The sequence below is a fragment of the Stegostoma tigrinum genome, chromosome 1 (genome assembly GCF_030684315.1).
Source record: "Stegostoma tigrinum isolate sSteTig4 chromosome 1, sSteTig4.hap1, whole genome shotgun sequence".
NCBI classification, from domain to species: Eukaryota; Metazoa; Chordata; class Chondrichthyes; order Orectolobiformes; family Stegostomatidae; genus Stegostoma; species Stegostoma tigrinum.
In genome coordinates, this window is record NC_081354.1 from 183,424,517 (window position 1) to 183,438,634 (window position 14,118).

At 42.5% G+C, this 14,118-nt stretch overlaps 1 protein-coding gene across 1 annotated transcript; it reads right to left on the minus strand.

The window, feature by feature from the left end:
* Window positions 1–388: 388 nt before the first annotated feature.
* On the minus strand, window positions 389–4,965 carry lbx2 (ladybird homeobox 2). The gene is made up of 2 exons (XM_048539859.2): window positions 4,040–4,965; window positions 389–1,634 (listed from the first exon to the last, which is right to left on the minus strand). The coding sequence occupies exons 1-2, from the start codon at window positions 4,371–4,373 to the stop codon at window positions 1,165–1,167; spliced, it is 804 nt and encodes a 267-aa protein (XP_048395816.1). The 5' UTR covers window positions 4,374–4,965; the 3' UTR covers window positions 389–1,164.
* Window positions 4,966–14,118: the final 9,153 nt, after the last annotated feature.

Sequence of the window (14,118 nt, forward strand, 5' to 3'; positions counted from 1 at the left end):
TTTATAGACGGTCAAACAGCGTGAACTCCCCCTCTAAGATTCCACCTTGATCTGTGCAACAGACAGGAACACTGTTGCTGCTGTTGCGGTTGATGGGAAGTGTTTCGGAAGGAGTCCTGGCGGAAAATTCCGCGTGCAATTTTGCTGTGAGCTGGTCACATTAACTAGGCGCCAGGCGAATGAAAACAAATGTGAGAGCAAACCACTGCATATCAACGGAGTTGTGCAATTGTCATCAAATTCAGGCTTGAATCCGCAATTTTCTCAGCGACAACTGGATCGATTAGAACCATTATTTCTCATCGCTTTTGTTTTGTAAAGAAAGAGCAGCGCATTTGGTTGGCTATAGCTCGGCTCTTGTCTTTATTCAAAATATATACACAGCCATTTCATCCCGCGTTTCCACACACCCCCCCCACCCCTATTCCTCGTCAGTTTAACAATACTTTAATAACTTAAAGGATGCTCTCGATTAGGGTTGGTAATTTAAAAACGAAACTGAACCAGGGAGTTTTTTTGTTGTTTTAAAAATAACAGCGTATTGTTTTAGGGCTAAAATGGCATACCATAAATTTTGCAACACGTGTTTCCAATGTATAAATGGGGATGGAAAGGATGTGAAAGAAAAGGGTTTCGCTTTCTCAAAGATAAGTTAACCGCATGTATTATTCAGCTTTTTAAAACATTGATTTTTTTCTTAAAAAGAAGGTTATGAACAGGACACTGAATCTGCTGAGCAGTCCACGTCAAAATGTGTTGCTTGAGGACTTCGTCCAGGATTCTGATCGGTCAAATTAAACGAACAAAAGAACCCAAAATAAAAAAAACAAGACGGGTTAATATATGTACGGAATTGCACTCATTCCCCCACCCAAAGAAAATTAAACCGATAGAACTTCTTACATACAAGGCGAGGTAGTAAGTCTGTATCGCCTTGTGCCCGAATGTATTTGTTCCTTCGGAGAGATTCAACAACGTGCAGAGATTCCAATGTCAAAAAGTTTAAAAAGGACGCAAAGAAATTGCTTTATTTTAAACCTAAAGCAGTTAAATCCATTTGTGCCTTCTTCCTACTCACTGGCAGAGTTCACTCCCTGTATCGTTTTAAAGAGTTTCCCAATTCCTCACTTAGAGATACTCAAATATAGTTTCGCTTCATCTGAGTCAATCGTCCACTTCGATTTCCTCGTCTTCAGAAAATTCATCAGTAGTCTGATCTCTGGAGGAACACTGAGGCGAGCTGGGGAAGGGCCCGAGTCCAGGCGCCGGGGACGGTTTGGGGGAAAGGTCCGTGGGCTCGCATTTGGAGCTGGCCCCGTCCTCTGGGAACACGTCCATGTGAACCAGTCTCTCCAGCTGCTGGGGCGGCAACTTCTTCAGGGACTCCACGTCGGCTTTCATCTCCTCCAGGTCCCGCTTCAGTTTGGCCCGCCTGTTCTGAAACCACGTTATCACCTGGGCGTTTGTCAGGCCCAATTGCTGAGCAATTTGATCCCTGTCAGCGGGAGACAAGTACTTCTGATAAAGGAACCTCTTCTCCAGCTCGTAAATCTGATGGTTAGTGAAGGCTGTGCGGGACTTTCTTCTCTTCTTCGATGTTTGTCTTTGGCCAAACGTTGTGACATGATCTCGGCCTTGGAAACAAAGAGGGGGGGAGAGAGGCTAAATTGTATTTGGTAACTGCACAATTAAGATACACGCGCATTCAAACACAATTCTCCTAAGCATTCATAGTCATTTGTCTCATGTTATGCTGCAACTCCCCTCCCATCTGTTGTTTGCTTTTTAAAGAATCCTTTACTTTCACCACGTCCCCTGGCAAAGATGCTGCTTGGCCTACTGTGTTCATCCAGCTCCACACTTTGTTACTAAAAATTGGCTTGGCTTGGTTTTATTTTAGTTTTGAAACAAGTGTAGAGAGGTGGTTCCTGTCACAGCAGCCGAGTTTCCAAGTTCTGCATTTTGTTTTTTTTGCGAGGGACCACACAAACAGAAACCTAGGTGTACGCAGGTAGGCCAATTCGACATTTATTCACGGTTTACAATGCAATCTGCTTCTGTCCGTCGACGGAATGCTGTCTCCCATGCAGAGTGCAACGGATGACACATGCAGCACACATAATGCAACCGTGTTCATAAAACTTTTCCGCGTTCTCACCCGTCCGGAATTGTGCAACGCTTAAGTTTGCACGGACTTGAATGCATCCCTTTCTGCATAAGTTATATTTACGTACCAGATATACATGACATCCACTTAGACAGTATGTAGAAATTGTAAACAATATTACTTGAAGATATAATAATTGCAGACACTTGATGGACACACCAGCGTGTGAGTTCGTATATTTTCCAACAGCGCATGCCGCGTGTGTAATAGTTTGTTTTCAATTTCCCCAGCACAGGAAACTGATATTTAAATGAAAACCTCCCGCTACTTGTGACCATCGATTAAATTCTTATTTTTGCTTCTTGAGATCAGGTAACTTTGACTGGCGCATCTCTGTGCTCTCAAGCTGAGAGAGATGTTCCCTTTCCCCCCTGTTAACCAACAGCTAGGCTCCAGTCGTAAATATTTTCAAACACACAAAAATAAAGTTGACAATTCTTCCCTGTCAACCTCCCAACCCTGACTCATAAACATTTTTTTCCCCTCCAGTGTGTAAATTTAAACATCATTTGCTGCAGGTATTTTCACGAATCGTGATCTGCTAGATTCTACATTTTAAAAAGACCCTTTCACCTCTTAGGATTTACTAAAACAAAATATGGAAGAGACTCGCTCATTTTTCAAGGCTCACGTGTCCCAAAATAGCAAATGTAATTTTACTGTATGTTGTAAAAACAGATGCTTGGCGCGCATATGGTTGGTATCAACTGCTGTTCTGGGCTGCAAAACTTCCATCAAATAGTTTAATTTACGTCTATTGAATCATACGCTGTTATATGGGATACAAGTTATTCAGATTCCCTAACTTTTAAAAAATAAATCACTGCAAAAAAAGTTGCGCTAAGAATTGATGAGATTAAAAGAGATACTGAAGGGGGGCATTGCTCTTACAATCTAAAATGTATAATAGATAAATCTAATCAGGAAACTGAATAAAATATTTTTGGTACTCAAACATTCCAGCCCTACATTCAATTTTTGCCTCTCAGTGAGCGGGCTTGCTACGAAAGTATTAATATTTGATCAAATGATAATAGTTTAAGGAGCCGAGTGGAGCCACGGACTGAGGTGCTTTAGCTGTTAAGATATTTGAACATCTTTCGGACTGAACCGTACCTCAGCGTTAATAACAATGCTCACGTATAAACAACACAGTTGTATTTATACAAACTTGGATGATTCAAACGGACGAGAGCGCTCTCTCGATATTTTTAAATAATTTCAAATTATTTTAAATAATTCAAATAATTTCAATCGGTTTGTGGCGAGTGGTCAGAAAAATCTGTCCAGACAATCGTCACGCTTGTTTCTTTTTTACAGCCAGAAAACATTATTTGATACAGAAAGAAGTTTGCCGCCTGGTTGCAGTGGGGCCGAACAGCTGGGACAATACATTGGTTTGTCTTACTATGTTAAATAAATTAGCAGAAAAAAAATACAAATGAAGAGGGGGGAAAAACGTATACCCCTAGCTAGGATTCGTAAGAAACAAACCACCCGCTTTAAACAACACCTTGAAAGATATAGGCGAGCTAATTTACCATCGCGATGTGTTTATACCAAAAATTACTGCCTGTGATAGGCACAGGCAAAACCGAGAACTGTTTAAAATAGATTACACTGCAAAGAAACTGTATACTTCTCAACCCCTCTCAGTGAAACTTAATAAAATTACATTTTAATTTAAAATAGTTTATGAGCGGTTTTTAATCTTGCACTACCTAAAACAGCATTTGAAAGATTCGTTTGTCTTATTATATATATATATATACTTAAAATGTGTATATATCTAAGATGTATATTTTTCCCTCTCTTGGATGTGTTCCAATGTAACTGTTTTAAAGAAATAAATAAAAAGGTTTGTTAAAATACCTTCGGCCGCTTGTATTACACTCAGTTCCAGACCCTTGAAAGTTTTACTGGCGAGTTCTTCCAGAGCACAGAGTGGGGAGGCTTGAGAGGGCAGCCCGTTCCTGACCGCCCCAGGACCCGATGCTTTCTCGGAGCCGCCCGGGTGGCTGGAGGAGCAGAGATGGGAAGTTTTTTTCACCGACGGCTTGTTCAGGATATCCTCAATGCTGAAAGGCGTGAGCGGCTTGTTGGAGTTAGCTGGAGGAGGGAAATGATCCAGGGGACTCCGACGCCTTCTCTCCTCGACTCGGGGCGGCAAAGCCGGGTTCGATTTCAGATTTACCCCAGACGTCATTCTAGGGGGGGGGGGGGAGCGGGAGTTGGGGGAGAGAGAGAGAGAGAGAGAGAGAGACAGGCAAGAATTCTCCCTTCAATGTTTCTTTCTGTCTAAAATCCAGGGGAGGGAAGAAAACAGCTTTGCTGGGACTCTCTCTCCCCAACTGTTACGTAGGTTTGGGGGGGTGGGGGGGGGGGTGGGGGTGACTTTTCGCCCCCTTGCCCCTTGCTGATTTGGGGGCAGTTTGAAATCTTCGCCAACTTTACAGGATGCAGTTAGCCTCGCTCATTGGAACTAGAGGTCTTCATTTTTTCCAGGCCCGAAAGATTCAATTCGTACCAGCCCTAAGCTTGTATTTAGTAAAGTGCCTTTCTCTCTTTCTGTCTGTAATCGACTGTCCTACCTGGGGAGGGGAACTCTCTCTCTCTCTTTCTCTCTCTCTCTCACGCACACACAGCTTGTTCTGTCTCTTCACCCTCCCTCCCGAGCGCCCGCCCCAACTTCAACAAAAAAAAAGTGAAGCCAATACAAAACACCAAGTTTCAGAAGGAAAACCGGCCGCTCAGTCGTATCGTTGATTGGAAGGAGATCAATTATCAGAATGGGCGCACAGAACCATTGGCCAGCGGAAGCCGTCTTTCCAAGGGGTCCAGTTAGATAATTAATTGGGCACAGCAGTGGGAGGGGTTAGAGTCAGTGTTAGCAAACCTTTGCTCTCCTCTCTTTTTCCTCTCCTGCCTTTGCTGGTATTGTGTTCCTGCTCTGTGTGAAAGGGAGTGTGTGCATATATTTTAGTGTCGGTGACAAAAACTGCTTTTTCTAGCGGGTTGCGGAGGGGAAGGGGTTAGGGTGCAGGGTGGGGGCATTGGATGGAGAACGAGAGAGAGAGAGAGAGAGAGAGGAGGGATGGAGGAAGAGGGGCCAAGCGTGGGAGTAGGGAGGAGGACGGAGTACGTGAGTTTTATGGTTTGAGAGGAGATGGGGGTGGTGGGCAGGCGGTCGAGGAGAGGATAGTGGGTAAGGAGAGGCGAGTGTGTGGAGGTTAGGTGAGGGAAAGAGAGAGAGGAGAGGCAACACAGGACGGGGAGGTGGACTGAAATGGGGGTTGCTTGAGGGGAGATGGAGGGGTGAGGGATGGAAATGGGAGGGGTTTTGAGGGTAGATAGAAAAGGCGAGGGAGGGAGATGGCCGGGTGGTTTGAGGGGAGAAAGAGGAAGAGAGCGAGGGAGATAGCGTAGAGAGGGGTGAAGGAGGGAGATGGGAGAGATGTTTGAGGGGAGATAGAGGGGACGAGTGAGGGAGATGGGAGGATGGGTTAGGGAAGATAGTGGCCAGTGACTGAGATGGGAGGGTGGGTTGAGGAAAAATAGAGTTGGTGGGGGAGGGAGATGGGAGAGTGGTTTGAGGGGAGATTAAAGGAAGTGAGGGAGGGAGATATGAAGGTAGATTGAGGGCAGATAAAGGAGTGAGCGACAGTGATGGGAGGGAGTTTATGGGGTTCAATTGAAGAGGTGGGAGGGCGAGTTGACCTGGGGTGGGGGTGAGGGTCAGGAGTGGGCGTGTGAGCGGACAGAAGGGTCTACGTGTCAGTAAGGATGAGGGGAGATGGGCGCAGGGGAAATTTGCGGGACCGTGTTGGGGAGAGAGTGGGAGTTTGAGAAGAGAGAGTGGGTTAGAGAGGTGGGATAGGGGCAGATGATGAGTGGAGGAGGAGAGGGTTGTGTTGATGGCGGGGGGGGGGGGCGCGGTGTGGGGAGAGGGGTCCACGTGGTCCTCTGCTTTTGGCAGAGAATCCAGCTTCACTTGTCAGTGTCAATGACTGAACGCCGGAGGTACTAATCGCTAGTGGTGCGCTATTAGTGAACTTTTAAATCTTCCACCCATCCCATTATAATGGTCGATAAATCGCGTGCAAACTTTTATATTTATTCCTCTATCTGGTTGCCACCTGCACAGAGTGAGCAGTCTCGAAGCGCTCGATGGCAATCTATTTCAAAAGTCTGCAGACTCAAATTGAGTCAAAACGCAACTCAGAGAGGTAGGTAGTAAATGAAAATGTTACGTTCAAAGCGCCGGCTATTACCGCGCCGATTACCAGGGGGTTCCTCGATCAGGACCAACATCGGCGTTTTTATAGGGCGTACACAGATAGGATTGATTCTGTAATTATTTTCAGAGGCTGGGTAAATATTTATACCTCGCACCAGCCAGAGAGGTGCTTATCACCCAGCCCTCCCCTTTCGTCCACGGAACATGTCAAGCTCCTGAGAGAAAATTTCGGTTCTTCACTGTTGTCTTCAAAACACGCTCCCCGTTTCACAACCGAAACTCAGCTTTTCAGCAAACAAAAAAGCAGCGACAAAGTAAACCGTTTGTGTACATGCATACAAAAATCAAAACCCTTAAAAATTTACTCCTGAATTTAATCCCGAACAAACCAATTCTACATCAGGAGTTCTGTCGAATCATTACCTTTCGGCCTGTGGTCTCAATATAAACCGCCGGATTTGTGCCAAATGGGTTTTTTTTGGATCACAGTGGGGAGGCAGAAGGAACGGATATACCTCAAGAAATGACCCATTCGGGTCTCCTTCCACCTGACGAACCCCTCCTGGCTAAATTGGTTCCCACTTGTGCCACCTTTTCAAACAAAATAAAAACAAAGTGAGTTTTCATTAACTGCATTCGTTCTGCTTTCCTACATGCCTGACTTTTGGTATTGTACATGTCAGCCATGAAAGACCGACGTTCAGATATAACGCGTCTTTGCATAGATTCTAAACATTACGCACGTAGAATCACACGGCGGCTCTGTAACACAAGCAAGCGTAGCCCACACCCCAATGCAATTACATTTATTTAAATACTTTGTGAATGTACACTGTCAGTGTCTTTAGATATGATGTAGCGTGTGTCCCACAGAGAGCAGGGAAAAAGGAGAATGAGACGAATTACTGCAGTTGGTCGATTTCTCGTTCCATCTCGATTTTCTTTTCCCATCGGATTTCGAGGTTTGGTTTCCCCGCTTATTGTGTCTTCTGGGCTTGTTTTTGTTTTATGTCCATGTAGGTTTGGTTGATTTTTTTTAACATCGACACCCCCACCACCACCACCCTCTAACGCGCGCACACAGCGCTTATAATTTCTCAATGGACTACTCAGAGTGTGATCAAGAGACGTTTTTGAGCTTTAATTCATGCGGGACCGAGCGATGGTTCCCTCGATATCCTGACTCTCTCTCTCTCTGTCTGTCTTCAATCCCCGCACCTTAACGCAGGAGCAGTTGTAAACTATCAAAGAAAAGCAGGTGTTCCAACGGAAAGGTAGGGATGTAGAGGGAATAAATGCTTAAAACTCTCTTTATTGACAGACGCCCCTTTTCAACTCTGCACCGAGTCGATTAAAGCCAATCATTCTGCCCATATATCAGGACCCAGTTTAGAGAATTATACCGCTTGCTCTCTCGTTAAATTCGAGTCTTGATTGAGAACGAATTTCTCACACCGGTGAAGTTATAAATTGCCTCACTTCCCATGCAGCAACTATAGATTTTATTTACAAGCCCTGGGAGCAAAACGAGAAGAAAACAAAGGAACTTTTACAAGCTCGTGAAAAAGTGTAGAACCAGATTAGTAACAGTATTTCTTTTTTATATTTTCTAGGAATAAATGTCGCTGTATCCAAATAGCCACCATCAAAAGCCCAGATTTTAAGATGGAAATGATTACTGGGAATCGAGCTCGTTTTTTAACTTCAGGGAGGAGAAGGGGGCGAGTTTTAAGTTACATTTGACGAACAGACAATAAAGAATGGTTACAAATAGGCCCGTGTGATATATCACTTGGCTTCTTAATAGTGACCCCTTTATTTTTCCCTTCATGAAACGACTCGCCAGATGTGTGTCGTTACTGACGAGAGCTTGCACTCAGGTGAACTCGGCCGCTCAGTCCCCTTCTTTCACAGAGTAGAGAGAGAGAGAGAGAGAGAGTCTGAATAATCTTCATCGCACCATTCAGTACGCACAAGCCACAGATCAGAGATGAGGGAGGCGCACTCAATCGGAAGATCCGGTATAAAACAAGTTTACAGCGAAAGAAAAAGACAAGATTTCAGAACTGAGCCAAACAAGATGCTTCACTTCAAAAACAAAATTCTACTGGATGTCCACGACTACAGAATGGGAAGTGTGTTTATAACAGAGACGTATCATTCTAAGTTTTTTTGTATCATTTTGAATCCGAATTCTCCAAATTATGTAACATAGTACTTTGAGATAGGCTGTAAGGTGTAGCTAAAGGTGGAACCGCCCTGATTGTACCTTTCCTCCAAAAAAAAACAAAATTCACGTTCATTCATACATTTGCATTTTGAAATAGCAATGAAACCAAAATGAGTTCATGCCAGATTGGCCTTGAGTACCCTGAAATCCAAAAAAAGAAGCTGCAATGGAATATAATGCCACAGGGTTTAGAGGTAATATTATTCACAGTCAACACAGGACAGAACTGGCTCATTTTAGAGATAGGAATTACTGAAGCGAAGTATCAAAAAATAATAATCCATTGAAGCAGCTTTGCGTAACGTTTAAGTGAGGCAGTCGGACAATGTCGACCTGAATTTGTACCGATTTGAAAGCAAACATCCGTTTGATGTGGGAGAGTGGATTAAATAACTTTTCTTCTTAAGTGAACGGTTGGGCAGGAGCTGGGGTAAATTCTGCTAAAGACTGGTCGTTCCCCTCCCGGTCACATTTTCTGTTTTAATTTTTAAGGTCCCAATCTGTATTCACCGCTTGTAGCAATGAAATGAAACGGAATCAGCTGGGCTCCACGTCGCCAGAGGAACTCGCCTCTTATATGGCAACAGCAGCGAAAACTATTTGATAGTGTCTGCGTCTTTTATTTATTTGGATGTCACTATATCCTGGTGCTTGTTTTAATTTTATTTTTTAATTTATTTTGGAATTCAAACACTTTTTTGGTGTCTAGACTTTTAAGAAGTGTTTTATTTGAAATCTCCGCTTTTTTTCTTTCGTATGTTTTGGTGTCTCTGCTTTGCAATCTTTGTTTTTTTCAAGTCTGTGTTTTTCAATTTTTTTGTTGCAGTTTGGTTTTGCAGCTTGTTTTTCGTTTTGCTGTCTGTAGTTTCTTCAGCCTTTTTATTTGCAGTTTGCGTTTTATGTCCTTTTATAAGCAGCCAGTGATTTCAGTTTTTCTTTGCAATGTTTTTCGTCGTCCATGTATTTTTCATTGTATGTTTTTTGTAGTTTTTGTTTTGCATTCTGCGTTTTTATGCGGCCAACGTTTTTGTACAGACTGTGTTTCTGCACTTTGTGTTTTCTGCATTTCTTATTTTATACAGCTTCGATTTTTGCTGTGTTATAAAGCCTGTGTTTTTAAACAGTCTATGTAAATTTTATGCAATTACTTGCGTAGATTGGGTGGACATATACATAGATTTTGTGCTTTTTACAATCCATATTTTACAGCCTCCTTTTTGCAGTCTATTAATTTTGCATTACTTTTTTTTAAATTTTGATTTTGCAATATGTTTTCAGCGGTTTGCCCATTTAGGAGACAACTACCTTTTTTTAAAACATATTTTTGTTTCTTCTCTGCTTTTGGCTCTTGTTCATGTGTACACTTTTAGGAATCTGCATATTTTAGGATGTTTAAATTTAAAACATTGCTGAAAATATTAAAAACACTGATGTGAAATCCTGACAATAGCCCATGGCACCTTGTTTATAAAAAAGCACAATTATTATGTGTCATGCAGTATAGATAGTGTCCTCAGTGTGTCATTGTGGTGGTGAGATGGAATTGAAAACATTGAAATGCAATAATTTAAAATAATTGGAGACAGGAACCTGGTTACATGTAAACAGTAACCAGGTCAGCTCTCTTCTTATGGGTCAGCAGTTGGTTCAATTGAAGTCTGGTTATAAAGCAATTTATTTGATTTCACTGTATTTAATATTTCCGTGGTCATGGCATGTTATTTTATACAGCTGGACTAGTATACAACATAGTTTACAAGTATATGGCCCTTTAAATGTTGGGAAAAACTCCCGGAGAGTTTCACTGGAGCATTATCAAACAAAATTTGACATTAACATGAAATAGGAGTTATTAGAAGAGGTGATCAAATGTTTGATGAAAGAGGTAGGCTTATGCCCATAAGTGCGCGCACACATTCACACAGATATAGAGACACATTCCCACACACAAATACTAGAAACAGTCACACAAACTGACAGACAGGCATGTATAAGCACTCACCAACACAGAAACAAATCGTGCAACACCAGGTAACACATATAGACAGCCATACAATTCATGGTCATGCACACATACAGCCACACAGAGTCAAACAAGCACCTCAACAGAAAAGCAGCCAGACAAGTGTGCACATAAAAATATACCCACATGCACAGTTACTTAGACACACAGGTGTACACACATACATAAATAGGCACATGCACACACATGTGCAGACTCACATCTATGCACCTGCACATATTTATCCACAACATAATTCTAAACTGTTTTATTTCAGCGTCCACATGGTTAAGTGTACATTAAATGAGAGTCATGGACTGGGCAATATCCTTGGTGAGTGGTCTAATATTGGCTAGAGGTTGACACTTAGCCCCACATTCAACCCGACTCTTTGACCTAACAGTTCAGGGATCAAGGTGGAAAACAGTATTTGAGTGACTCCTTCTAGTCCCTCAGGCTCCTGTCTGTTATTGAAACCTCCTAGACTCCTAGCCTTTACAGGTTTACATGGAAATCTCGCAGGCTGAAACCAGAGAATGGGTTCCAGTTTCCCGATTGTTGAAACAAATTTAATGTAACCCTTAACACACCCTCAGTCACCTCCCTTGTTCTTCTCTATGATTGTTCCTCTAGAATTGTATGTTAAAAATATATACAGAAGAATTGTGCAGTTTGTATAAAGATCCAGATTAAGAATTAAATTTGATGGTGGAAAGAAACAGCACATTATCTTTAGTGTTTTTGTAGACACACATTGTTGGATTGTAGGACTTAGGGAAAAATATCTTGAATTGTAATTCTACAATTCTGGGTGAAGGCAGCCAGACATTCCAAAGTGCTGCAAGCATAATCTCAGCTCCAATTCTGATTAGTGTTGATGGCAATATAGTATTTAATCATTTAATCCAACTATACATGAGGTAGACACCCTTTGAACATGGAGATACTGTGTCACACTTATTACTATTTGAACATAAAAAATAGGAACACAAGCTCAAATATAACACCTAAGCACATCTATGGACAGATACACATTCAAAGAGATAATGTACAAAGTTCTAAAGATTAACACACACTCTAAAACGCTGACAAACACATAAACAGATGCACATTCAGATCAGACATGCACACAGATGTGCATGTTCAGAAAGGCACAGACTTTTGACAGGATATACATACCTGGGCTTACACACAGACAGGTGCACACACATAGACATATACACACAACCAGGCACATACACAGACAAATACACGTTCATAGATGTACATACTCAGACATATACAGGAATTCATAGCCACAGTTATACACAATTGGGAACATACACAGTCAGATACATGCTCAGGGATACACACTCAGGTACAAACCTGTAGAAATACATACTCAGGTAAATTCATTGGCTGATACACAATCACAGATGTACACAGTACAAGCAAGCAATCAGATATACACAGGACACAGACATACACATTCACACAACACATGGGCAGGTATATACACACATATAATTACAGATCTGCACATCCACAGATTCACACAGACAGATATTTGCACTCAGACAGATGTGTTCATAGAGATTCACACAGATTCACAGACAGGCATGCATTGACAGAAACAAAGATAGCTGTACACACAGATATACACCCTCTGGAGCACAACACACCCATTTCATACTCGGAGACAAAAGAAAGAGGCTCTCAGGCATCCAATAATCGAATGTGTATTTTCAGATGAACACTTATCCAGATAGGGCACTCCGACCTGGGATTGTGAAGATTTATTTGCAATGGACTCATATCCCATTGCACAGGCCAAAAGCTTCACATATTTGTTTATTTCGAAATGGCAAGGAATGTCATAACAAAAAAAAAGTCGTTACAATTCGATAGGGCGCATTCATATTCGATGAAATCTGTTTGAAAGATGTACAGTGTATGACGATGTCAAGCTAAAATAAAACCAAACACTTAATATTTCCAGCCTATTGAGTTCAATGCTTGGATACAGTTCCTAATAACAAATGCTGCCATTAAGGCGGATAACGGCTCTGGTCTATTGAATTTGAGATCCTTCCCAGCCCTCCCCAGTGTAAATGGAAAGTAAATGGTCAGTGATCAGTAATCCTCCAGAGGCATCCTTCCCCAGCGGGTGAGGTGCCAATCCGTTCCCAATGATGGATGTTCCGTTTTCTGCAGCATGTACAGGCTTCACCCGCGACCTGACTGATTCCGCCAGCAACGCCATATGGTGACGCGCATGTTGGGACAAAAAATGAAGCCAAACGCAATGACACGGTGTAATTGGATCAGCCCAGAACATGGTTAGACTGGAAATGACAGACACCGACTGAAAGATAGGCTGTCACACCTCAAAACACACAAACAAACACACGCAAACAGTCCACATATGCACGACGATAGGCATACATGTAGTGTATAGGCATACATACCCTGATGGAAAAAATATAGATAGTGAGACTGAACAAACTCAGCTTTCAGCCTGCCTCACGCCAACATTTACAGAGCAATGCACCATTGCCTACAACACATACTACAGGACTTAGGAACAGATTGGTCCAGCGAGCGAAGCCCACATCCCCTGGAGAATTTATACGTTTTTTTTAAAGAAAAGAGAAACAGAGCACGAATGGAACCTCACAAGGTCCACTTTATACACACACATTCGGACAACCCATCTCTCGCCCGCCAACCTCCTCCAACACACACACAAACACACACACATACGGAAACCTGCGGTTTCATTCCATTAAAAATAGGCCTGTCTTGCTCTCCCGCTAACATCAGAAATAGGACCTGCAGTGCGTCTTTCAGACCCTTGAGTTTCTCCAGCATTCAACAAGTTAATGGCCGACTTCCCACTTCTAATCCAACCTCTCAAATGGACGATTATTTAACTCCCCCAGTGGCCAAAAGCATCCAGCCACCTCGTTCTTGAACATACTCACAGACTGACCACCGACCGCAGCGCTTTGGGATCAAGAATTCCCAAAGTTTTACAAGTCTCCAAGCCAAAACAAGCCTGTTTTCATGCGCAGGTGACCCCTCATTCTGATATTATGATCCTGTGTTCAAACTTCCACACTACGGGAAGACGTTTTCTCACTACCTTCTCGGTTGAGCTCCCTTAAGAACGGTCGAACTTATAACCTTTATTTTTCTCCCTTTAAACTTGATGACTGGTTTATTTCTGTGGTTTTAAGATGACGCAGGAGAGTGGCGACATTGTACATCACTTTTCATCATGTCATAAATACACGTGGCAATCAATTCGTGTGTGTATAAGTTTGTCCACATCTCCAGTGCACTCACACACTGCACTGCCAGACACACCATCCATGCTCGGGCACGCGAACGCGTACATACTATTCACTCATAGCAAAGAAACAATTCCACACAAGGACACACAGTGGACACTTTATCTTTCAAAAACTATTTAAAAATTCTCAGGAATACAAAAACACAAC